This window comes from Brachyhypopomus gauderio, chromosome 6, assembly GCF_052324685.1.
Source record: "Brachyhypopomus gauderio isolate BG-103 chromosome 6, BGAUD_0.2, whole genome shotgun sequence".
Lineage (NCBI taxonomy): Eukaryota > Metazoa > Chordata > Actinopteri > Gymnotiformes > Hypopomidae > Brachyhypopomus > Brachyhypopomus gauderio.
In genome coordinates, this window is record NC_135216.1 from 3,989,044 (window position 1) to 4,015,902 (window position 26,859).

General features: G+C 44.7%; 2 protein-coding genes and 1 long non-coding RNA gene across 5 annotated transcripts; 1 reads left to right on the forward strand and 2 right to left on the reverse strand.

Annotated features, from left to right (window-relative positions):
* Positions 1-4,482: 4,482 nt before the first annotated feature.
* LOC143516517 (uncharacterized) lies at positions 4,483-11,273 on the reverse strand. 3 transcript variants are annotated; one of them, XM_077008160.1, is made up of 4 exons: positions 10,919-11,273; positions 8,584-8,692; positions 7,072-7,702; positions 4,483-6,865 (listed from the first exon to the last, which is right to left on the reverse strand). In XM_077008160.1, exons 1-4 carry the CDS (start codon positions 11,203-11,205, stop codon positions 5,217-5,219), a joined length of 2,676 nt encoding a protein of 891 aa, XP_076864275.1. In that variant the 5' UTR covers positions 11,206-11,273; the 3' UTR covers positions 4,483-5,216. The 3 variants fall into 3 exon arrangements, with proteins under 3 accessions (XP_076864275.1, XP_076864278.1, XP_076864276.1); XM_077008163.1 differs by having other exon boundaries at positions 4,500-6,865; positions 8,584-8,764; positions 10,919-11,055; XM_077008161.1 differs by having other exon boundaries at positions 4,500-6,865; positions 8,584-8,815; positions 10,919-11,020.
* A 1,160-nt stretch (positions 11,274-12,433) lies between these two features.
* Positions 12,434-20,141, reverse strand: LOC143516519 (uncharacterized). The gene is made up of 3 exons (XR_013131726.1): positions 20,008-20,141; positions 18,454-18,657; positions 12,434-12,789 (listed from the first exon to the last, which is right to left on the reverse strand). It is a non-coding gene; the product is annotated as an uncharacterized LOC143516519 (long non-coding RNA).
* Positions 20,121-22,418, forward strand: LOC143516518 (cyclin-dependent kinase 5 activator 1). Its single transcript, XM_077008164.1, has 2 exons — positions 20,121-20,791; positions 21,311-22,418. The coding sequence occupies exon 2, from the start codon at positions 21,454-21,456 to the stop codon at positions 22,402-22,404; it is 951 nt and encodes a 316-aa protein (XP_076864279.1). The 5' UTR covers positions 20,121-20,791; positions 21,311-21,453; the 3' UTR covers positions 22,405-22,418.
* The last annotated feature ends 4,441 nt before the right edge of the window (positions 22,419-26,859 follow it).

Consider the following 26,859-nt stretch of genomic DNA (forward strand, 5'->3'; position numbering starts at 1 on the left):
AACGATGTTTTCAACGCAAATTCAAAAGACAGAATGCCATTTCAAGCCATGCATCCTGAAATGTTCTGTGCATGACATTAAGCGCTGATTAAACAAAAACTTAATTCACACTCAATTTAGCAGTGGACCTGTGAGAAGGTGACATTCATGTAAAGCGGCTACACATACGTTAACTACATACAGGAAACACTAGCTTTCGGTGCTGAACAAACAAACAAATTTCTCTACAGGAGAATGACCAAACTTTTGCAAAGTAAAAGTCAGCATAGGCCCTGTAGAATCAATATAATTTTAAATGAACTTGTGCTGGCAAAATAATGACACGTTGACAGTAGACAAATAATAACAATAATACACATATGCATATACACATACAGCACATACATAAAACAGAGGAGCAAAGCCATATAATGAGATTAGAACTATAGATTTCTAGAGAAATCTGGTGTGAGATGATTCTAGCATTTTACAAGTTTTTTTATCTACTTAATGAAGAGTAATATGAATTTAATTCATTCATAAAGAGAAAAGAAGGCTTTTAACCATTCCACTTACTGTAGTGAATGTGGTATTTTGCTAAAAGTACGACTACATTTATGCCATCAGAGAAATCCGAACTTAAGTTTTCCGCATAAAGTAAAATGGTATCAAAAGAAAGAATGTTAAGTTTGAGATTAATCGAGTTTCTAGTGTCCATGCAAAAACTTTGTTAATGTTGACATGAAAAAACAAATGCTCCTGGAATTCATCTTCTGACTTACAAAAGGTACATGAATCCACATCAAGTTTAAATCTTCTTTCAAGAAACATGGCTACAGGATATATCTTATTTATTATTTTGAAATGAGTCTCTTTTACTTTAGAAGATATGGGTCATTTGACAAGCCATTGTGGTTTTATAATTTGTATTAGGATGTTTCTTGAAAGAATCTCTATTACATCTTTTGTCTCATACCATCAGTGATACTCTTGTTATTACACTTGAAGTCAACTAAGTTAGTCATTCACTTTTAACACGGGCATCGAAACAGTCAACTCTGAATATAAAATGACATTTTTGATTAGCCACAACCCATCTTCAGTGCTTTAACTGAGGGAAGGAGGTTGTACCCCAAAATCTCCCAATACATGGCCCCGGTCATCCTCTCCTTAATACAGTGCAGTCGTCCTGTCCCATGTGCAGAAAAACACCCCCAAAACATGATGCTTCCACCCCCATGATTCACAGTGGGTGTTTTTGGGGTGGTACTCATCATTCTTTGTCCTCCAAACACGGTGAGTGGAATTAAGACCAATAAGTTCTATTTTGGTCTCATTTGACCACAGAACTTTCTCCCATGACTCCTCTGGATCATCTAAATGGTCATGGGTGAACTTAAGACGGGCCTGGACGTGTGTTGATTTAAACAGGGGAACCTTCTGTGCCATGCATGACTTTAAACTACGACGTCTTTGTGTATTACCCACAGTAACCTTGGAAACAGTGGTGCCAGCTCTCTTCAGGTCATTGACCAGCTCCTCCCATGTAGTTCTGGGCTGGTTCCACACCTTTCATATGATCACTGCTACACCACGAGGTGAGATCTTACATGGAGCTCCAGTCTGAGGGAGACTGACAGTCATGTTTATCTTAGTTGATCTTTTTTCACCAAGCTGCTTGGTAGTTGCTCCGTAGACCTTTCCATCATTGTGGAGGTCTACAAGTTAGTCTCTGGTGTCTTTGGACCGCTCTTTGGTCTTAGCCATGTTATTAGAGTCTTACTGATTATGAGGGGTGGACAGGTGTCTTTATGCAGCTAACAACCTCAAACAGGTGTTTTTTAATTTAGAATAACTGATTTGGTTGGAGGTGGACCTTTTAGAGGCGGACTAACAGGTCACTGAGGGCCAGAATGTTTGATTTGGCAGGTGTTCAAATACTTATTTGCAGCAGTAACACACAAATAAATTATTTTTTAAATCATACATTGTGATTTCCAGATTTTTTTTTTAGATTATGTCTCACACTGGACGTGCACCCAAGATGAAAATTTCAGACCCCTCCATGATTTCTAAGTGGGAAAACTTGCAAAGTCCCAGGGAGTTCAAATACTTATTTTCCTCACTGTAAATGGTGTCACCCTTTAAAAGGTGTTTAAGATACAGGCACCATGCTAAAAAGATATTCACATCATGTTTTTAGGTTATTTAGGCTAAACATATTAAAGTTACATATTTTTCCGCAAATTTTTCATTATAAAACAATCGATTTTGCGCAGGTGGTGGACGACCTCCTGTTTGTGGTCGGTGGATTCGACGGTTTGACAACCACCTTTAATGTGGAGCGCTACGATGGGAAAACAGAAGAATGGTGCGCTCCCACCTGGGGTGAGTTTACCGAAACGTTCTTAGCGCTAAGTACTTCTTAACCTCGTACGTTTCATACGAGGTTACGAAGTACTTAGCGCTAATGTAATGAAATGAAATGTGCCATATTTGATAGTGGAGTGAGCGGTGCCATGAACCCATGTACTCCCCTGTGCCTCCCGCAGGTATGAGGTCCACCACATGGGTGTGTCCCGGAGTGGGCTGAGCTGTTGCCTGGTGCCAGGCCTGCCCCACATGGTACAGTACGCCGTCCCCCGAGACCTGCCCGAGGACGTCCCACAGAGCCTGAAACCAGCCCCGTCGACAGGGGGGGACAACCGGGTCTGTTGTCCCGGGCCCTAGGGCCAGGGGGGGCCATCAAAGAGCCCAGCAATTTATTTTTTATTTAAAGTCTATAATTTTTAAATAATCTTGAAATCTTTCATTAATATAAAATTATGTACTCATAATAAGCTCAATGGCTCAAATATATATGTTTTTTACCTATCTGCATATTTTCCATTAAGTGCATACACCCCCGCCTCCCACTGGAAAATGGTTTGATCCAGCACCGACTGTAGCCGGCTGGTACTGGCCCAACAGCGGGAAATACAGTGGTGGATAGTTAAAGTAAATACAGAAATCTGGAGCGCAGAAAAGAAAGGAAAAACATTTACCTGACGAATTTTAAAGTTGCATTGTGTTCCAGGTTTGAAAAGTGCTGGAATTTAGGCTAAAGTACTTGAAAATGCTTGAAATTGTAACTACTTCGTTTCACAACAAATAGCTGTCTGACTGAACAGTTCTCGTGAAGACGTTAAGATCGGGCGTTTTGAAAATAAACAACCATTAAATAATGTGATAAAAAGCGAATTATTTCGAATCATTTCGAGTATATGTATAAATATTTAACTTAATTAAGTTTAACGTTCTGGAAAATATTGAAATGGACCTTTAAAGTGACGTACACGTGCTTGAATTCCACCTTGTAAAGGTGTATGAACCCTACAAACATGACTTTGTTCTTGGCGCTGAAGCGCGGCTCGCGAAGTTACAAAATTCGAGAGGTGCACGACCTCGCGAACCGACAGCGCGCGAGGCCCTCACGTACGGGCGGAGCCACTGCGATTACGTCATTTTCGGGCGAACCCTCAAGTATAAACCAGTCAGCTGTCAGAAACAGCTTTGATGTGTGGCTATATTATATACTATATGACCTAACAGAAGGATTGTCTGCTACAGAGGAAATTCAAATGACGTGCGCGGGGGGGGGGGGCACATGAAACTTTCTTGTCCCGGGCCCCAGCAAGACTGTCAACGGGCCTGCCTGAAACCATCCACCTCCAACACCACCTTATCTGAAACCATCCACCTCCAGCACCACCTTATCTGAAACCATCCACCTCCAGCACCACCTTATCTGAAACCATCCACCTCCAGCACCACCTTATCTGAAACCATCCACCTCCAACACCACCTTATCTGAAACCATCCACCTCCAACACCACCTTGTCTGAAACCATCCACCTCCAACACCATCTTGTCTGAAACCATCCACCTCCAACACCACCTTATCTGAAACCATCCACCTCCAGCACCACCTTATCTGAAACCATCCACTTAAAGCACCACCTTATCTGAAACCATCCACCTAAAGCACCACCTTATCTGAAACCATCCACCTCCAGCACCACCTTATCTGAAACCATCCACCTCCAACACCACCTTATCTGAAACCATCCACCTCCAACACCACCTTGTCTGAAACCATCCACCTCCAACACCATCTTGTCTGAAACCATCCACCTCCAACACCATCTTGTCTGAAACCATCCACCTCCAACACCATCTTGTCTGAAACCATCCACCTCCAACACCATCTTGTCTGAAACCATCCACCTCCAACACCACCTTATCTGAAACCATCCACCTCCAACACCACCTTGTCTGAAACCATCCACCTCCAACACCATCTTGTCTGAAACCATCCACCTCCAACACCATCTTGTCTGAAACCATCCACCTCCAACACCACCTTGTCTGAAACCATCCACCTCCAACACCACCTTGTCTGAAACCATTCACCTCCAACACCATCTTGTCTGAAACCATCCACCTCCAACACCATCTTGTCTGAAACCATCCACCTCCAACACCATCTTGTCTGAAACCATCCACCTCCAACACCATCTTGTCTGAAACCATCCACCTCCAACACCACCTTATCTGAAACAATCCACCTCCAGCACCACTTTATCTGAAACCATCCACCTCCAGCACCATCTTATCTGCCTGACAGCCCTGCAGGATCCTGTTAGCAGTCACCAATAAACCCAGACTTAGCAGACATCAGAGCATACTATACCATTTTATTCTTCAAAAGGAGGCGCTTAAATGATCAGAGATCCCAAAGAGACTTGGTGCTTGTCTTACTGTGGAACAGAGTTTCTGTAATAATCTTGAGCCATGTACAGGCACATGGATTAGATCCTGATATCAGTAAAAAGAAGAGTAAGATGTGATGTACGTTTACACTGGGAGTGAGTGTTTATCCTTCACCAACAGCTCCAGCTCCAGTAGGACAGAGTGGTATAATGTGTGACCTTATAAACCGTTTGTTAAAAAAAACTATGAAAAAAGACAAAGAGAAAATCTACCAAAAATATAATAAGTCAATTGAAGTGGGACTTTAAATTAATACTTGCAATCAGTCAGAACACACACTGGAACTTGCTAGTGCTGGAAATTTTGTAAGAAAAACATATGACCATGAAATTAGGAAATATATACATCATACAGATTATTGACAGGTGAACCATAATCCATCAGATTGAGCCCCATGTCCGTGGTGCTTCTCCTGCTGCGGGGGCTCAGACTGTGACCTGTATGAGCTCCACCACGCTGGCGTGTTTGTCCTCCTCCCACAGGCAAAGCAGCTGCTGCAGGACGGCAATGCGCTCCTCGTGCAGAGCTGAAGAAGAGGACGAGGTGCAGGTGAGCAGCACCAGGGCCTGGGCTGCACGCAGGGCTCGCTCCGGCTCACAGACATCCTGCTCCTCTCCACCAGAGTCCTGCTCTACGTCACCCGAGTCGTCCTGCTCTACATCACCCGAGTCGTCCTGCTCTACGTCACCCGAGTCGTCCTGCTCTACGTCACCAGAGTTGTCCTGCTCCTCTCCACCCATGTCGTCCTGCTCTACGTCACCCGAGTCGTCCTGCTCTACGTCACCCGAGTCGTCCTGCTCTACGTCACCCGAGTCGTCCTGCTCTACGTCACCCGAGTCGTCCTGCTCCACTCCACCCGAGTCGTCCTGCTCAACTCCACCCGAGTCCTGCTCAACTCCACCCGAGTCCTGCTCAACTCCACCAGAGTCCCCCAGCTGCTCTTCACCTGGGTCTTCCACTCCACCCGAGTCACCCTGCAGATCGTTACTGCAGTAGCGTTTCAGACACCACCTTGGTGCCACCCCCTCCTCTGAGAATAAATCCAGGCCACACTTGGCCCTGAATGCAAACACATGTCTGCATGGTAACCTGTTGAATGTGGCAAACGGACAGGTGCAGGATGTGGCGGTGACGTTTATGGCGTCCGTGGCAGAGTCCAGCACGGCCGTGTCTCCTGCAGTGAGCGCGTGTGGAAAAACCACTCGCTCAGAAAGGCCCACCTGCTCGGCGACGAGCTGGCTGGCATAGGGTGTGAGCAGGTTCTGGTACCGGCGCCAGACCCGGCTTGATGTCCCTCGCTTGTTCACTCCTGCCCACACGTGCTGCTCTGTGACTGCTGTGTCCCTCAGTGACTCCTTCAAACTGTCAACCAGGACCTTCACGTTCTGACAAAAGCCCCTGAGGTCCCCCAACGCATGGATGTACTGGTTCAGATTGGAATGAAACTGGCCCAGTTGCCTGGTAGTGTTCTGGCTGTAGAGGAAACAGTCATTCAAGCCCACCCAATGCTCTCTGATTGGGTGCCATTTTTGGTTATAGTAGTCTATGACTGGCTGGATTCTTGACTTGTGCAAGCGTACAACATTCTCCTGGTAGTTTTGCTCTCCGCTGGAGTGAGCTATCTGCTGAAGAAGCTGTAGGCTCTTCTGCTTTTGCCGGCTAGTAAGGATTTCTATCTGACATATGTCCTGATTCATGGTTATGGAGACATGGGATGGGCTCGTGAAGATCTGGGCCTTGGGGTAGTGTGAGGCATACACCAGCCTCTCCACGTGGTCCTCAGCCATCACCACCACCTGGGTTCTCTCCCATGCAACATTATGCCGTTTGAATATGTCCACCATTGCTGAAATGGTCTTGGAACTGTCGCTGGCCACGAACAAGGACACAAGCTCACAGTGTCCATAACCGTCCACGGCTAGCTGCGCATACACATGCATGTCAGACAGCCTACAGGCTGTGGTCACCACTAGAACCTCAGGAAACAGGTCAAAATTATTTTGCATTGTAGTATCCTGATAGAAGATGCCCCTCAGAATGTGGTCCTGATCAACGAGGACTTCCACTATACAGTCTGAAAGAAAGAAAAATGGCAATGAAGACATTACTGTGACACTTTGTATGGTGGATAATGTGGAAAAAGGTAGAAATGTGATAACCATGCCTACATCTGTGAAGACTGTTATTAACTGTAAACCAATTCCTCCAGAAACGTTGTTACTTCTTATAAGGAACACTAACAATGAAAGAAGCTCTTATTTAAGTAGTTACTTCAAATACCTGAATCATGTTTAAGTTTAGCCAGAGTGTGGTCCAGCCTGGAGCTGTGGGGCGTGGTGCGGTCCGGCCTGGATCTGTGAGGTGTGGTGCGGGCCCGCCTGGATCTGTGGGCTGTGGTGCGGTCCGGCCTGGATCTGTGGGCTGTGGTGCGGTCCGGCCTGGATCTATGAGGTGTGGTGCGGTCCGGCGTGGATCTATGAGGTGTGGTGCGGTCCGGCTTGGATCTGTGGGTTATGGTGCGGTCCGGCCTGGAACTCTGGGGTGAGGTACGGTCCGGCCTGGAACTCTGGGGTGTGGTGCGGTTTGGCCTGGAACTCTGGGGTGTGGTGCGGTCCCGCTTGGAACTCTGGGGTGAGGTGCGGTCCGGCTTGGAACTCTGGGGTGTGGTGCGGTCCGGTCTGGAACTCTGGGGTGAGGTGCGGTCCGGCCTGGAACTCTGGGGTGAGGTGCGGTCCGGCCTGGAACTCTGGGGTGAGGTGCGGTCCGGCCTGGAACTCTGGGGTGTGGTGCGGTCCGGCCTGGAACTCTGGGGTGTGGTGCGGTCCGGCCTGGAACCACCTTGTTTCTTCCTGACTTTTGAAACTCTCTTCATCATTTTCTGTTCTGTGAAGCATCTCTGACTTTGAGGCACCTGAAGCACACACACATTGTCACTATTCTCAAAACCAATAGGGCAAATAAAAGCTATGAAACACATTATAAATAATTAATAAATAATTTGGCTTGGTTTCTTTGTGAATAACTTTGAAATAAAATCCCTTTAAATATCCTTCATGTACCTGTTATGTACCTGATGTCATCAATCATTTGGTACAGTGAGCTTTGCCCACACAAGTCCTCATTCTGTGACCTCTATCGGTAGTCATCACTCTCACCAACATTCCAACCAGCACCACCTTTTCCTTGCTTTCCCATCCTAATCACTCTCAGTCCTTGCGAAGTAACTCATGTCGCCTACTGAGTGTATCTAGTGCCATTTGCTCACCCTGACCTGTGCATCGTAAACTATGCCAACAACCTGATCCTGGATCTGTCTCAGACTCTGCTAAGCTGGTATGACTTAGGAACGAACTGACTACAAGGATCTACCCCTCAGCTCTGCTGATATCACCCAGTTTGGCTTTCTGTGTTGTGCTTGGCGCTGTGGGAGATGCTTTTTCTAAATAAACCAAACACTTTTAGCAGTTTGATCCTTTTGTGTCTGGAGTTTTGCTTGATGTTTCAGAAGGCCAGCATGTGCTCCCTTCCAAAACATATGGTGCCAGAGTTTCATCAATTGACAGTTCCTCGTGGGTGGAGGAGAGTACTAACAAGATGGAGGCCAATTAAACTCTATTGTACTCTCAGCCAGGGATGATCTGGCTTACTGCAGACTGACATTTGTTCATTTAACTAAATCACTTGCAACACTCACATTGCTTACACCTTAAACCCCACTCGATTAAATGACCATATGTAATAACTGCATATATTTCAAATGGAAAGCTGCACATCTGTGAATGAGATCCTTACCTTAATCGGGGGGTGGTTGTGTTCAAGGATGGTTTTCATCACCACTAAGCTCTGACCATCTTGACTGGCGAGGACTTTGACACAGGCGAGACAGTTGGTCCTAAATGGCCTGAGTCAGAGGTAAAGACAGAACCTGGACCTGCTCAGCCACTGCGCTCATGTTTCTAGACTTGTGTTTGTCCTGGAACAGAACTCCATATCATTTCCACTGTGCTCCACAAACCTTCTAAACCTGGGGGTCAAGCAGTGAGTTGAATAAGGGGTGTTCAGCTGTGCTAGATTCCTGCCCCCCAATATTGGAGGAAAATCCAGGAAAAAAATAATAAAATCAATAAAATTATGAGAATGCAAGACTGCATTTGCCACTTTGTTTTCCGTATATGTGCCAAAATCCTGCTGAAATTAAAATAGGAGAAATAGCTACTTTTGCAGTGTGATTTTCAGCATTTTGCCAAAATAACTTTTTATATTTATAACTTTTTATATATATTATATATTTATAAATCATTTATAGTGGAGCAGTAGCAAGTGTTTTTAATTAACACTATATGTTACAATTATATATTTCTATAACACTGGTGCACGATATTTTATTGCATTTATGTTAAACTTGAGTCGTGAAGATGTATTTTGTGTGTACTTATTTTTGTACACTTTTTGGACACTATTTGCAATTTAAAAGTATAGAAAATAACTAAGAAATGAATTTGAATTTGGTAATTTTCCTTCTTTATTTGAGTAGAAAGATGGTATGCCATTAGTATAGTGCAAGACAGACCCTTTTTCCACATAAAGGTTTAATCTAATTTGAATTCCTTTGTCACCACTTCAAGCATAGATATGCATTCAGTAGTCCAGTGGTTCCCAAACTTTTTCTACCATGCCCCCCTTTAGTAGATGAGAATATTTTTGCGCCCCCCCCCCCCCCCCCCCCCATACTGACTAGGGATGTGTTGAAAACTTACAAAAACAATAGGTTCACAACTTTGGTTAAACATGAAAAAAATAAACTGTAAGAAACCTTTTAAATGGTTCAAGAATTCTAAATATAATTTAAAATAAATAAGGAGATGAAATAAGAGAAACAGCAATACATATGCGGCTAGTTTGCAAGCGCAGACATCACGCAGAGCACAAAGCATGTAACGGCCAGAAATATGTGTAGGCTACTGTGTCTTTAAGGGAGCGAGTGGAGCGCGCGTATGGAATATTGTTTTTTAGCTTTCTGCCGTAGACCGAGTCAGACCACTGCTCTTTATTTTATTTCTGTAAGTAACGCATTAAATGAGCTTTGGACAACTCACCAGTTCATGTATGAACAGTGAAGTATTGCTGTAGCCCAGGTTTATTTTGGTCAACCAGCAAATAAGTGGAATACCACCAGCGCGAGTATTAAGGTTGAACTAACTCCGAAAGGCAAGCAATACAAGCATAGAATTTGCCTGAATAGATCTGTTTTTATGGATCGGTCACATTGTCCCCGATACCCGATCTAGAATTTTTTCAGATATTAATATCGGAATCGGTGCATCCCTAATATTGACACATGTGCACGTTTTACTTTCAAGCTCCGCGCCCCCCCTGCAATAGCTCCGCGCCCCACCTAGGGGGCGCGCCCCCCACTTTGGGAACCACTGCAGTAGTCAATAGACGGTTTTTGCGCATTTTGAAAATGCGCATGAAAAAAGCTGGATGGAAAAAGACCAAAATTCGAAAAAAGCCCCAAATATCGCAAAAAGATTTTTACGCTAGGAGGAGGTGGAAAAGTTTGACTATTGCATCGCCAAAATTCGGAAAAACTGGATGGAAAAGGGTTTTTCGCATAAACGATGACGTATCATGCCTCAAGTCATGTGGTTCTGTACATGATCGCGATGTAAAGATGGCAAATGCATACAAAAACAGTTCTGGAGAGAGCAAAAATTAATTTAACTTCTTCATGTATAGAAAAGAAAAAGAAAAAAATGTTTCAAAACCTCAACGTGCAAAAATGCGTAACTGCCAGATGGACGTAAAACCATCCTCTCACGTGATCTAAAGTTTATTCGCATAACTGTAATGAATGGAAACAAGGCTAATGTGTTGGGCAGCACGTGAGATTACTTCCACGTCAATTACTTGAGAACTGGCTATTTACTGTATACTATTTAACCAGTATGTAGTACGCAGTATATACTTTTGCAGTTTGCACTGCAGTAAACAAGTAAGCTATGCAAATTCAAAAACAAACACTTGCACAATTTACCAGCGAACAATAGACCGAATTATGAAGAATATATTCAAGGTTAATAATAGTCTTTGTGTACTATAAGATAGTAAAACATGAAATTCTCACCTCGAGTTTTGGAGACTTTTTCCGTTCGCACGTGAGACAAACGTCCGTCCACCTTTGCTACAAGCCCAGACCACTTTCGTGTACTTTAAAACTGGATTTATTCGTGTTTTCTTGGCTCCTTCGCTCGCTCCCTGAATAGTTCTGGTGTCTCTCTTCCAGAAGTGTATACCTTGCGCTCGTTCTAGCACGCGGATCGCCTCTTCCAACTCAATAAAAGTAGAAAACCGATCGCCAACACGTATTGTATCATTTTCCAACGATGACCCACTCATTTCTTCGTTGTCCATCGCTAATTCAGGCACTAGACGGAATATTTCCCTGTAGGGGTATAACAGCCTGTCCCGTAAACGTTATAACTAGCGCTTTCCTAAACCCATGCGGTGTTTTAATCTCGCGCATGCGCATTTACCTCAGAGCGCCATTTGAGTTGAGACGCCACTAGTTCCAATACGTTTCAGTTTGTTGTTATTTTTGTGATTTCTGTCCACGATATTGATTTAGAAAAATAGAACAACATTATACGCTTAATCAGTTAACTAGTTATGGTGAAAAAAAGCTTTATGAATAAACGAGTCTCCCTTTCAGAGGTAGTTGAAAAAGGTTACTTAATCCAAGATTTTTAAACACGGTGCACCTTAGTTGCGCCCCACGGTCACAAAGCATTTCGTTTTCCAAAAGAAACAGGAGGACGGTCTCTACCGTTATTGAGAAATTACTATTGGGCAGCTCAGATTAGAGCTGGTGTGTAATCCAATAGAGCTGTGCTGGCGTAATCCACAATATCAGACACAGTGAAAATCTACGGAGACTATTACAGCTCATACAACAACTCATATATACAGCCCTATACAAACTATATTGGCACTGGTAGAGATTTACAAAGACATAGGCCTATAGAAGAATTTACCAACCCATGGGCAAAACATACATTGAAGGTGTGGAACATTGTTGTTAGAAAATATAAATTAACAGATTATATTAAAAACATATGATTCATAATTTCCAACAAATAGACTGGATAACCGATTCAAAATATGGGTGATTAAGGGAATTACAGCCTTGTGTTCCATAGTAGAGGGAGGAGAAATTATGACTTTTCAAACACTAAAAGAACGTTTCTTATTAGAGAACGAAGACTTTTATAGATACCTTCAAATCAGAAGTTACTTTAATAAAAAAAAAAAATATATATAAGACAAAGTATGGGGACAAGCAAATTTTATTTATAGAACTGATAGCATAAACATACACATCTAAAGATGAAGCATGTTATAAAATTATTTCTAAGATTTCTAAATCTCTTATAAGTATAGCTCCACACTCAACATTATATGTCAAGCAAAAATGGGAAAAATGAGGGAGCAATGATAATTACAGATGAAGAATGGTCAAACATATGGAAATTTCAATGGAAAAGCGCCAACTCATAGATCCCAGTACTCCTGTGTGTTGGAGGAAACGTGGATGCCAAGAGGGGGGGGGGGGGGGGGGGTTCCAAACATAAAGAGATTTTGGGATGATATATTGGAGGATCTTCGGTGGGGAGGCCGGGTCACCGCCAGAGGGCGCGACCTTCAGCTCACACTCCCTCACAGCACACGCTCCCGAGCACCAAACCACTCCCTCGGTCCCAGTCACCCCAGTATTAGCACCTGTTCCTTATTATGTTGTGCACCTTTTTAAACCCGCAGCTCGCTGTGTCCACTGCTGGACATTACCTCTATTGGCTGCTCACCGCTGCTGTTGAGACCCCGGACGCCTAGCTGTATTGCTGCTTTGCAGTGCTTTCCATTTCTGTTTTCGATCTTAATTATTGATCATGGAGAATTAGGACTGTCCAATGCAACCCTCGTCTTCGGCCGCCTCTGTTCCTGCGTCACAGATGCAACAAGAAAGACCAACCTTAGATGACTGGATAAACGTAGGAGATTTATCTAATGGAAAAGGTGGAATTCTCAGTGAATTTAAGAATGAATATATTAAAATACACTGGAACAGATGGACAAAGTATATATTAGAAATAAGACCCGATGACTTGTTGGAGATATACATAGAAGGAAACAGAATTGAGATGTAATTTAAGCTAATCATGTAACCCAGGTTTAGGGCAGACCTGGGCAGACCTGGGCAAACCATGGCCCGCGGGCCACACCCGGCCCGTTCTGCGTCCCTGTCCGGCCCGCGAGAGGCCAATCATAAATTTAACAAATATCTATGTCGTGCGTGCAATACAACTGTGACGCTTTTATTTTGAAAGCGCTACGTTTGTGTTCATTCCGTGTGGATGTACGTGCTTGTGTGCGAGCTGTGCGAGAAACACTGTAGGTGATCAGCGACAAGTTAAGGCAAAATTTATACTTTCGCGAGTTAACGTAGCGCGCGACTCCGCACCCCTCGCACGAACCTCCGCGAACGGCGGAACATTTACGTGACGAATTATAATTGTGAATTGTGTTCCAGGTTTGAAAAGTGCTGGAATGTTGGCTAAAGTACTTGAAAATGCTTGAAATTGTAACTGTATTTCGATTCACAACAAATAGCTGACTGAACAGGGGGTATTCCAGAAAGCGGATTTAGTGACGAAACCGGGTAAGAAAACTCAAAGAGTTAACGAAAACTCAGGGTTTGCCGTTCCAGAAACCGAGCTTAGAGAGAACCTGAGTCCGCTGGGAAATATTGAAATGGACCTTGAAAGTGCCGTAGCAAGCTAGGTTTAAGCCTGGTTTATACCTGCTGACGCGGCGCGAGCAGCGCGGGGGTCCACGCGGCGAAAATGACGTAATCGCGGTGGCTCTGCCCGTGCGCGAGGGCCCAAGTATGTCGAGAAGCCTCTCGCTGCAGCCTGCAGGAAGGCGGAGTTGGACATCCAAACCCGCCCACATCCAACTCCACCCTCTTCTCAAGTCCGAAGCCACGCCCATGTTACGTTCGAAACTCGGACTGTTTTTACTTCCAGTAAACAGAACTTCCAGATTTTAATTAGTTTAACAGATGCCAAGAAAAACACTCACATGTTATTGACCAAAATGTATGTTTTTCTTTATTATCCCACATGAATAATTTAAGTCTTAGAACAATCTTTTTAGATGTTTCTTGAATAGTTTAATTGACAGTTCTGAATATGTACAGGACATACAAATGATTGAAATTACATTACTCTCTTACCCAAAGGTACAGCAATAAAATAAATATTAATGTAGCAACAGTGGTTGTAAAGTTCCTTTACAACTTTACTAAAACAAGGCACAGGGAAAGGCACATGATAAGACACTGAGCCATCGTCAGTGTCTTTGGGGTGCGTGGTGGCAACATCATAATGTGCTTAGCCATTAGTCAGAATAGTGTTCATCGTGCTACTCTTGGTCTCTACAACACTGCCATATCACTAGAGTTGCTCAGGTGTGTCGCCATTTGCGAAAGTGGGCTGGGCTGCTTGAGTACACTAAACACCAACATTACTATTACACCCAGTGCTTAATTTGTAAATCAAACGATGCCGGAACGCAAACAGCGGCATGAGACAAGGGGTCACTGAGGCCAACAATGTCACCGGATCGCACACAAAGCCCAACGCTTAGGCGCACAAATGTCAAAATAACAAGCCAATTCGTATATATATAAATTACTTTTAAATTATTGTTTAGTGTTTTAGTTTAGTGTATTAATTAGTGTTTTATAAGTGTTTTAAGTGCAGAAGTGCATTTTAAGTGCATTTTCAAGTACTTTAGCCTAAATTCCAGCACTTTTCAAATCTGAAACACAAAGCAACATTAAAATTGGTCAGGTAAATGTTCCTTCCCCTGTTTTTGAGGGGTGTTTCTTTATACTACCACACATCGTTTCAGCGTTTCAGGAGGACACTAAAAAATGTGACACGCGCGATGTGTGCGGAGTCGCGCGCTACGGTCACTCACGAAAGTATAACTAGCTTTATGGGAGACACGGAAAGGCATAGCTAAAAAGGAGAGCTCTTATGTGATTTAGGAATGTGGATTTTGTGTTTAAAAATGTCTTTGTTCAATTAATTGGTTCAACGCAGACAGATTTCTTCATAACTTATAATTGGTAGGCTTGAAAGTTACCGGATCGAGGCAGACAGTTCCCGGAACGCACCCTTCAAAATGAAAGAGTTCCCGGATCCTGTTCCGGCAGGATCCAGCTCAAATTAAGCCCTGATTACACCCCTTCTCCATTACCAACATACCCCTTCTCCATCACCAACATTACCAGTAAACAGTAAACATTACCATTTTAATTGTGTACTTATAGTAGCAGGGTTGCCAACTCTCACGCACTGAGCGTGAGACACACGCATTTGACCGTCTTCACACGCTCTCACGCCATACATCCGATTTCTCACGCCGAAAAAATCTATTTACCTCTGATCTACATCTATGATTCAATGAATTACTAGTTCGCTCTGGCGCCAACCACCCGCGAGCGATAGATCGCGATATAATACTTAATTTGTGTCCATTTTACATCCCCCCCGTCAACATTTTACGTTCGCCACCCAATAAATAAAAATAATGAATAACATACGTGGAACAATACACAAAGTAAACGAGGTATGTGTAATTTAAGCGCAACGACGTGTCTCTTGAACACTTGTGAGTTATTATGCGTATTTTCAAGTGCCACACAGTTATTCTCGAATGAAGAAGTAGTGGGTTGGCGCACGAGAGCGCATTAGAGGGTGGAGTTGGATGTGGGCGGGGTTGGATGTCCAACTCCGCCTTCCTGCAGGCTGCAGCGAGACATACTTGGAGAATGTCTCGCGCGCTGTCGATTCGCGAGGTCGTGCACCTCTCGAATTTTGTAACTTCGCGCGCACGCTCCGCCTCAGCGCGATGGACAAAGTCATGTTTGCAGGGTTCATACACCTTTACAAGGTGGAATTAAATTATTTCCCAGCACGTTAAACTTAATTAAGTTAAATATTTATACATATACTCGAAATGATTCAAAATAATTCGCTTTATCACATTATTTAATGGTTGTTTAGAGTCTTCACGTTCTCTCATGTTTCGTCCTGGAATTACAAGAGGCTCGTATTTGTTAATGTAATACAAGAAAACTGTTCATTCAGATGGCTATTTGTTGTGAAACGAAGTAGTTACAATTTCAAACATTTTCAAGTATTTAGCCTAAATTCCAGCACTTTTCAAATCTGAAACAAAAAGCAACATTAAAATTGGTCAGGTAAATGTTCCTTCCATTGTTTTTGAGGGGTGTTTCTTTATACTAACACACATCGTTTCGGACAACACTACACAGAATGTGTGGCAAGTATAAACGCCTCCACCAAGTTCGTGCGAGGTGGGTGGGGCCACCGTAATGACGTCATTTTCGTTTGTGTGGCCCTCTGACACAATTCAGGTTTCTCATGTGGCCCATTGTAAAAATTAATTGCCCACCCCTGGTTTAGGGTAATACAAGGACTGGATTCTTTTATGTATAAATGTATTATTTTTGTTCATTTGTTTTCTAGATTGCTGAACTGGACTTTCTGATATGCAAATGTATTCCCTGGATGTATATAGTTTTGTTATGGAAGATCAACAATTTTTGGCAATGTTAAAACGCCTAAAAAGAAACTTTGTATGTTTTTCCTGTCATGCTTTTTTAAACAGAAAAAATAATAATCACAAAGCATGAACACCATCAACTAAAAATTGGCAAAGAAATCAGGAACAAATATTTACCCGAAGGTTCTTTCACGTTCCTTTCACCATAGGTGATTGGGGCTATTTCTAGCTTATGTTACATATGGTATTCATGGTTCAATTGCTCATCAACACACACAAAACACTAGACCTAGTATAAATCAAATATATTTGTATAGCGCTTTTCACAACATATGTTGTCACAAAGCGATTTACAGGATTTACAAGGTTAACAATACTATGGGTCCAAATCCCTAATGAGCAAGCCAAAGGTGACAGTGGCGAGGAAAAACTCCCTAGGATGGTGGGGATTAGGAAGAAACCTTGGGAGGACCAAGACTCAAAAGGGAACCCATCCTCCATTGGGCTGCCCGTTAACACACAAATTACACAAAAACAAATCATACAGACTAATACACAAGTTACAAATGAATCACACAATCAGGCTAAGTATAAGGTAACTAGAATGAAAGTTCTGGGTGTTGATATTGTCAATGTAAATGTCTTATGATGAACGCCCGGTATAAATGCAGTCTGATGTCGACTTGAATCATATACTCAAAGCCCTGTAGAGATTTGTACTTCTTATTTTTACCCTTTCACCGTTTGTTAACCTTTTCCAGGTAAATACAGTAGAAATGTCGTGTGCCCATTAAAGTGGCATATTACCATAGGGGCGGAGCGGGGCCGTGGTAGTGCTGGACCCCGCTGGAATCTGATTGGATCCCCCAGGTGCCGCTCAAGATAACTTCATGGCTCTCGTGTCTCACACATTGGGTAGGCATCCAGCGACACCCCCATCCCCCCATACAACAATTTTGATGGTAATTAATTGTGTATTTTGAATATTGTTATTATTTAGAACAGGGGTTGGGAACCCAGGGCTCGAGACAGATGTGGCTCTTTTGGTGAATGTTTCTGGCTGGCAGATAAATCTTACACGATGTTTCCTAACACAATATTAAAGTAAAAACATTACAGAAATCACAGTGTTAAAAAATAAATTTAAAAATACAAAACATTCCCGTGCATTTTATTTTATACATCTATTTTCTACGGCACCTGTTCAGGGTTGCTGGTGGCTAAGGTCAATCCCACCTGTCCTTCGGAGTATATTTATTGAATAATGCGGTAGCCCACAAAAATGAGGAATTTGCCTTTGTGGAGAGTGCAGGATCTGCAGTGTGTTTAATAGGATATGCAATGAAAAAAAATTGATGAAACGGTCAAATATAAAGCAACACTTCGCCACACACCAGGCTACATTTGCGTCGAAATATCCATGGAACAGCAGGAAGAAATTCAGTTTTATTATACTCAACAGTTGCTGGTCTTATTTAAACATTCACACATTTAGTTGTATTCAGTGTTAAAAATATTGTAATTGGGCACTCCCCCCACCAGCAGCACTGTGATTGGGCGCTCCCCCCCACCAGCAGCACTGTGATTGGGCGCTCCCCCACCAACAGCAATGTGATTGGACGCTCCGGTGTAATATTTGAAATGTGACGCTTAATAATGTTACTAATGTAAATAATGGTTTGTGTTGAAAAGTGATAACGCCATGATGACGTGTTTGTAACTAGGTTTAGGTTTAAGTAACTCGGGTTAAGTTTCAAGTTAACCTGCCAGCGAGCATCATTTGTACAATGACAAACGTGTTTTCATTTTTGTGTTTTTTGCACCCCAGAGCAATTGGTCTTTATATTACTTAAATAATTTAGGATGAACGGACCAATAGAAATGCTCCGAAATCTTAATTTGAGGCAACAAATTTAACTCAAATGATTTGAGTAAACGTATTAGGGTTTACAGTGTATATGAAAAGCATCATTTTTTTCTCTTCAATTTGAATTGCAATTAGAATACCTTCACATTTCCATGCATTTAAAAGTTTGCAGCAGTGGATTCACCCGAGGTGATCTACCGGGTCTTCTTCCTTCACAAACTAGAGATCAGCCTTGTTCTCCACACCAGCAGCAACAAATCCATCAACCAATTTCTTCAACGTTTCCTCTGAGAGTTCAGGCAACGTGGAGCAGACTCGTTTCAGCTCTTCTTCATTGGGAAACGCTGTACAACGACAGGAAAGAATGGAGTAATGCAACTACTGACACTGTCAAAGAGGACAATTATCCAAAAGCTCCTATTGGTACACACACACACACACACACACACACACACACACACACACACACACACACACACACACACACACACACACACTCACTCACTAATGTTTAACTGTATTGGGTGTCATGTCTACAGGCTAAATTAGAGATTAACTGAAAATTACATTTTGCTGTGTCTTGCCAGTAGGAGGTGGTGTGTCACAGACATTAACTGAATTTTACATTGCGCTGTGTTTAGCCAATAGGGGGTGGCATGTCACAGAGATTAACTCAATTTTACATTGTATTGTAGGCCTATACATCATGGAAATGTCATATCTATCAGCTAGAACGGGTTTGGCAGAATCACAGGAAAGAAGTGTGCATAATGAAATAAAACATTGTGTTTTCAACTTGACGACGTTTCAACTCATCCGTGTTTTCAATGTTAATCCTGTTTACCCATGTTATCATCATCATCATCATAATTTATCATCTGCACACTGCGATCTCGTCTATAAAGCTTATGTTTTGTGTATCCGCAATTTGTATCAGTACTTTGTGCCAGTGTTCACTCTCAAAATAAGGAACTGCATGTCACTGCACAGCACAGGGCTACAGTGGTGCACTGTGAAACACTGTTGCATTGTCTTCGTTGCAACAATTTTCAGCAGTTCTACACCGATTAGGTTAACAGAAACGGCAGTAAAACCCAATTCTCATCCCTGCGTTTGCGACATACAGTCACTCCTGTCTATGACAGTCAGACAAAATGTCAACAAAGCGTTATGTCATCTACCTAACGTTTCGTCACGATGCTCGTGTTTTACTCTTTAGGCCTATGGCATTTGGTACTCTGGTAACCCGTCAGGTCATTTCTCAGTGTCTTAGCTACAGGGCCTGAAAATGCACAGATTGCCTCCACACTCTTGGTCCAGAATAATATGATTTTATATCTTCTACTGTATGTGCGTTGCCTTAAGCGGTGGAAAGGATCTTGGCCTTATATTCAGAGATACGAAGCTGTCTTGAAAAGGTCGGATTACCTAACATCTCCCCTCAAGCTCGAGTCAACAGACACTTGACTGTTTTCTTTTCACGAACATTTTTGCGTAATCTACATCCGATTAAAACGACGGCAGAAGCGGATCACCTGTTATGAACTCTGGTATAGCCTATTTGAAGTGCGTTAGGCCAGATGAAATATACAAGCTTTCTTTTTAATGTACAGGTCACAAGGAACAGCACGCACTCCTGTGTCAGAAAGCACTTAGAGCAGACAATGTGTATGAACAAAAGCAGTCACACTCACAAGGGGCGAACATAGATGTCCCAACTGGAGGTCAGGTCTGCTCCTTAGACATTCATAGCGCTGGATAAGCGCACTGTGCCCCACCATACAGTGTTTTACACCGAACAGCTTGTCACAACTACTAGACAGGATGCGTTAATGTGAAACTGGGTTTGTCTTGTTTTACAGTGAATGTGTGTTCTTCCACCACAAGGAGGAGTTGGACAGTGATGCGCAGCTCAGTGAAGTTCAGAGCGCTGTGGAGCCTGGACCACAGAAGAGCTCTGATGATGGTTTCAGCAGCACCACTTAGGGCTGGACGTGGTAGATGTTTTTGAAAGACAACTTTATTTGCAAATGTAAATTCAGCACGTCTGCGTGAGCCGAGTATAACGGTGAAGAGCATCGGTTATTCTGCTGGGAAACACTGCTTTAAAGCAGAAGTTGGACTTCGATTGTATGTGCACATTTTACTGGTTGCGTGACTTGGAGCATGTTGAACGCAGCTCGTCGGATGGGCAGATGGGTTTAGTGCACGTTTTAAAAGTAGAACAGCTCAATCGAGTCTTTTGAAGGATGACGACTGTGTTGCAGCGACTCCACACCGCTCAACGCCTCCAGCATCGCTCGCTAGCAAAGAAGTCTTATCGTTTTTGAGGATTTGTTGTTGATCAGATGCGATCGAGTTTGATCGTTGGACGTTTAACCAAACTGGATTCTGCGTGCTCCACACAAGTTGCAGCAAACAGTTTAACGATCTGTGTTCTGAGGAGTTGAGCAGGACCGGACTGCGACAGCACCTGTGGTGAGCATCTCAATAATTCAGTAATCATTTAACAGTACCTATACACGTATTTCTGGCCGTGGATAAATTTTTCTTTAGTAAAAGGCAGTATTTCAACCATTAGGTTGCAAACATCAACTATTTAATATGAATTTTAGACCTAGTCAATGCTATTGCAGCGATTCTTGGAGGAAAAACTTATGCGTAAACTGAAATGGTTACATTCAGCCCCTGGTCCAAGGCTCGTGTGTAAGTGGGTCAGAATGAGTGTATGCTGCTTCACGACACCACCGCGTATTTAAGTCACACAACTACAAACCCGTGTCTGGTACACGAGCGCGCCGGACACGCGCTGTAACTTGCTGTAATGCATTGGTGCTCGTATTTAGTTACACCCCATAGTCGAATAAGCATGGAGCTTATTCGTGGGACCTAATTAAACACTACAAAACATTTTCTCTTTGTATATCTACTGATCTATTATGATCAACTAATGATATCTGTTGTAACCTAATGTAAATTTGCTTATAATTTTCCTAGGATCCATCCATGCCACTAATATCCCCTCTCTTACTGTTGGACCACTAAACCAAAGGAAAAATACAGTTTTACATCAGAGTTCCACCTGTGTGGACGCTCGCAGGGTCCCTGGTGAGTGCTGGTGTCTCTTTGCTTCGTTCATCATGGGCACCATACTGTCCCTTTCTCCGGCTCCTCGGAAACCTGGTTACTATGACAGCCAGCCGGGCTCTCTCAGCCACTACCCGAGTTTGAGCACTCGCTCTCTAAACACACAGAAGGAACGCGGCTTGAAACGCGGCCCCGCCGTCTTCCTGCCCGCGCTCGCTTGGAAGCGGCTGGTGGCCTCCACGAAGAAACGGGGCAGCTCCAAGAAGGGGAACCCTAGTGGCCACGGCTCGTCCGGCGTGCCTCCACACAACAACAACAACATCTACCAGAAGGACCCCGTGCTGCACCTCAACCAAGAGAATGTGAAGAAGTCCCTCTCGTGTGCAAACCTGTCCAGCTACGACAGCCTGGGCACGGGGCTCCCCCTGGGCTACAGTAAGGCCCAGCCTCTTACCTCAGGGCTCAAGGTCGCTCACGGCACCTGCCCGCCGTCACCGAAGCGCGTCATTGTCCAGGCATCCACGAGCGAGCTGCTGCGTTGTTTAGGGGAGTTCCTGTGCGGCCGCTGCTACCGTCTCAAACACCTCTCCCCTGCCGACCCAGTCCTATGGCTGCGCTCCGTCGACCGCTCCCTCCTCCTCCAGGGCTGGCAGGACCAGGCCTTTGTCACGCCAGCCAACGTCGTCTTCGTCTACATGCTGTGCCGCGACGTGGTGGACGGCGAGCGCGTGTCCTCTGAGCACGAGCTCCAGGCCATTCTCCTCACCTGCCTCTACCTGTCCTACTCCTATATGGGCAACGAGATCTCCTACCCACTCAAGCCCTTCCTGGTGGAGGTGACCAAGGAGGCGTTCTGGGACCGCTGCCTGGCCGTCATCGACGCCACAAGCTCGAAGATGCTGCGCATCAACGCCGACCCACATTTCTTCACACAGGTGTTCGCAGAGCTGAAAGGTGAAGGTGGCTGCAGCCTGCAGGACTACACCCACCTGCTGCAGCGGTGAGCAGGCCAACGCGTATCCCTGCGCCACCGCACCACCCCGCAGAACGCCTGTATCCCTCCACACATCCTGTCCTGTAAAATCAGTATTTCTCTGTACCTCAGCGGGGTAAAGATCTGTAAAGCCACTTTAAGACTATTGCATCACTATTTGATCCCAGTCCTTGATATTGTGATGAAATTTGATGAAAACTGGATGTCAAGAATCTGGCTTTTGACCAGGTTTGAGATTTAAAGCAGACGGAAGGTGCCTTGGAAATGGAGTGTGTTGATGACTTTTGCAAGTCCATCTGCATTTGTACAGTAATTCAAGATTCAACACGGACTTCACATCGCAGGACGCAGCCAATTGACACTAGGTCATTGGAGCTCTGAGTGGTTTGTGCTGAGTCTTGTAACAGCTTGGCATTGCTGATGGCGACAAAGTCCATTTCTTATTCATGAAAAATCATACTGATAGTATAGGAAAAGCTTAGGATTGGAGACAAATTGTCTGACGTTTAGAATAATCTATTTACTTATCTTTGAAACAGAGAAGAAATGAGACAAAATGTACTTGCCTACTGAGCCTAGTAAAACTGCCCAAAAGACACAGACAAGAAACTACTTGTCTGTGTTTTTACGGCACAGAATCTGAATGGCACACACCTGACATTACTTGAATGATGAGCGGTCCTTAGGGCGCTCTCCGTCTTAACATATGCCCCGTCGTAAGGGAGATGGTAGATTAGTTCATTAATTAGAGAAGCAGAGTAGCAGCAGGCTCCATTCTCCCGAAAATGATGAATCTGTTTTAAGGGATCATTTCACGTCAGATGAGTCATGCAGCCTCTGGGGACCACGCTCCATTCCTGGGGGAGAAAGGGCCAGGTGTATAAGGGTTTCCCCTGTAGAGGGCGCTCTACCCAAAATGGGTATTCACCCCTTGCTTTCTTCTTCTACACTGCAACAGAAGAACAAATTGCATGAGAAAATGGCTCATTCCCTAACAGCCAGCGAAGTGACAACATGAGTGTATAACTATTCTTGGCTCAGTTTGGCTAAGTTTTGCTTGATTCTGTCATTTGTTAAACCATATTTGCCAGGAAGCGGTTTGGCGCTTGAATCGTCTCTGCAACAGAAAGCTGTTTTCCTTGAGGGGAAAATTTGGAAGTAGTGTATGTGTGTTTGTACAGGGCTCTGCCTGCAGTGGTGTTAATGAGCTTAACAGGATACTTACACCCACCTACCAACACATACACATGCAGACTCACACACACTGAGAAAATGAAACCAACACTCCCACACACACCACAGAGTCGCTGGTCTTGCATGGGTAGTTGCTTCTGCTGCAGGTGTTCCCCTACATGACCTCGTCTGGGGCACCACTGAGGAGAGGTTGGGGTCAGCAGGGAACGTGTTTGTGTTTTCAGCAGGCCAGACTGCTGAGAGGTTGTGTGTGTGGCTGCACGCTGGGCTTTCATACACACACACACATCTTTTTGTTCAGCCCTTGAGTCAAGAATCCAACCAGGACCCAAACAGACTGCTTTGAATGTTTTTGAATTTCCATGCAATCATTTTGACATGGGTCCCATGTGTGTCCAGTTTTTAGGACAAAGATAATCTCCACCTGTTAATCCCATTGTGCCCAAGAGTCTTACAGCATTCTCCTCAACCCTGAGCTTCTCACAGCCACTGCTAATATCTCTCACACTCAAAACACACACACAAGGTGAACTATTGAGTTCACCCAACGCAGCCACGCCCTCACAAACACCATCTCTTAGACACTGTTTTCAGGGATTATGCACTGAAAGGTGGCAACACACATGCACATGCCCGCATCCTTTACCACACACTCACAAACACACCCTAATATGATGGTAATCCCATAATCCTTTTTCACTTATTTGGCCGCAGAGAGATGAAAACATAGCCCTGGTGAGGTTTCAGTGCTTTTAAGTGTCAAAGTGTTAGCAGCCTTCTTATGCCCCCTGAAACCACGCCATGCCATAGCCATGCACACAGCGCAGCCACACCCCCTACACAGCCACCCAGCACAGCCACGCCCTCTACACAGCCACGCCCTCTACACAGCCACACAGCGCAGCCACGCCTCTACACAGTCACCCAGCGCAGCCACGCCCTCTACACAGCCACCCAGCACAGCCACGCCCTCTACACAGCCATCCAGCACAGCCACGCCCTCTACACAGCCACACAATGCAGCCACGCCCTCTACACAGCCACACAGCGCAGCCACGCCTCTACACAGCCACCCAACGCAGCCACGCCTCTACACAGCCGCCCAGCGCAGCCACGCCCCCTACACAGCCACACAGCACAGCCACGCCTCTACACAGCCACACAACGCAGCCACGCCCCCTACACAACCACCCAGAGCAGCCACGCCCCCTACACAGCTACACAGCACAGCCACGCCCCCTACACAGCCACCCAGCGCAGCCACGCCCCTACACAACCACCCAGCGCAGCCACGCCCCCTACACAGCCACCCAGCGCAGCCACGCCCCCTACACAGCCACACAGTGCATCCTCTCAGCTTGTGCAGGCCCAGGTTGGGTTCTGCTCTGTGCTGTATATACAGGCAGTCTGTGCATAAAGTCTTTGATCACTTTGGAGATGTTTGGTCATGCCCATGGGGGGTGGTGGGAGCTTGTTAAGGTGTTGTGATGATTCACACGTCTTTGTAGCTCGAGCAAGTGTGTGCAGACTTTGGTTTGCGTCTCTGATGTGTGTTGAAGTGTGTTTGCTACTGTGGGGGTGAATGCTTTCTGCCCAGCCTGAGTTCACCATGCAGTCTTCTCCCCTTTCACATTCAGTCCTTTTCTCTCTTTCTCTCTGTCTCTCTCTCTGTACAAACACACACCCCTTGTTTCGGGCCTATTTAAACCAATACAATATCGCCCTCACTGTGCCAAGAGCACAAGCAGAGTGGCGTTGTTGCGTGTGGGACAAGGAGCAGGACAGGGTGGCTCACTGTCAGGACAGTGTGGCTCACTGTCAGGACAGTGTGGCTCTCTGTCAGGACAGTGTGGCTCACTGTCAGGACAGTGTGGCTCACTGTCAGGACAGGGTGGCTCTCTGTCAGGACAGGGTGGCTCACTGTCAGGACAGGGTGGCTCTCTGTCAGGACAGGGTGGCTCTCTGTCAGGACAGGGTGGCTCACTGTCAGGACAGGGTGGCTCTCTGTCAGGACAGGGTGGCTCTCTGTCAGGACAGGGTGGCTCTCTGTCAGGACAGGGTGGCTCACTGTCAGGACAGGGTGGCTCTCTGTCAGGACAGTGTGGCTCACTGTCAGGACAGTGTGGCTCACTGTCAGGACAGTGTGGCTCTCTGTCAGAACAGGGTGGCTCTCTGTCAGGACAGGGTGGCTCTCTGTCAGGACAGTGTGGCTCACTGTCAGGACAGTGTGGCTCACTGTCAGGACAGGGTGGCTCTCTGTCAGGACAGGGTGGCTCTCTGTCAGGACAGGGTGGCTCACTGTCAGGACAGGGTGGCTCTCTGTCAGGACAGGGTGGCTCTCTGTCAGGACAGGGTGGCTCTCTGTCAGGACAGTGTGGCTCTCTGTTATGCTGATGCAAAACACTGGACACAGGGTCAGGACACGCCTGCTTTCACCCGGGTTCTCATGTCTGGTCAGCTTGGCCCTGAAGGGCTGGGCTGCTTTGCTCACTGCTTCTCTGGTAGTGTTTCTCCACCACGATGTACTACACATCGATGAAAGGCTGGGGACCTTAGGGTGAAACTGTTATTATAGGGACAGGATGTATGTGTGGTGCGGTGTCATGGTAGACCCAAACAGTTTGCTCAGTGTCTGCCTGTTACTGGAGAGCTACTATTCTAAGACATGCACATACAGACACCAAACTGAGCCCAGATCAGTTACACCGAAATACACACAAGTGAAGTGTTCATGAACCATTTTCAGATGTAATTGAAAGCACGATTCCAAGGACTTCACCAATCATATTACTCTGAATTACTTTTTTTTCCTCAGTTTCCAGGTAGTCAATCTTGGTAGGATTTAAAATGGTCCAGTCAGACACACTGACAGAATGTACATCATGTTACAAAATTGTACCAGCCTTTATCAAACATAAGGAAAATCTATGGATCTATGGGATATAGATTTAGATTTAAAATACTGTTTATAAAAAGACAAAATGTAGTAAAAGCTTTTAGCCACTGAAGATGTGGTCCAAAGCTAGAATAATCTACTGGACAGTGAGCCGTTGACGGTCTTTATGTTGGTCCAGACTCCATGCCTCAGAGACTTTTTGAGCTGCTCCATGAGGTCTGATACATCTTACTGTAAGGTGCCACTATTCTGAGAGTTGTGGTTTATCAATGTTTTCAATGCTGCTCAATATATATATATATATATATATATATATATATATATATATATATATATATATATATATATATATATATATATATATATATATATATA

Bases quoted from the DNA above. Each gene is read 5' to 3' on its own strand.
- LOC143516517 (XM_077008160.1), bottom strand. From the start codon at position 11,205: ATGGACAACGAAGAAATGAGTGGGTCATCGTTGGAAAATGATACAATA. The intron at 8,693-10,918 runs GTGAGAATTTCA...CCTCTGACTCAG, and splicing joins AAAAGTCTCCAAAACTCGAG to GCCATTTAGGACCAACTGTC. The intron at 7,703-8,583 runs GTAAGGATCTCA...TGTGTGCTTCAG, and splicing joins ACAACCACCCCCCGATTAAG to GTGCCTCAAAGTCAGAGATG.
- LOC143516518 (XM_077008164.1), top strand. From the start codon at position 21,454: ATGGGCACCATACTGTCCCTTTCTCCGGCTCCTCGGAAACCTGGTTAC.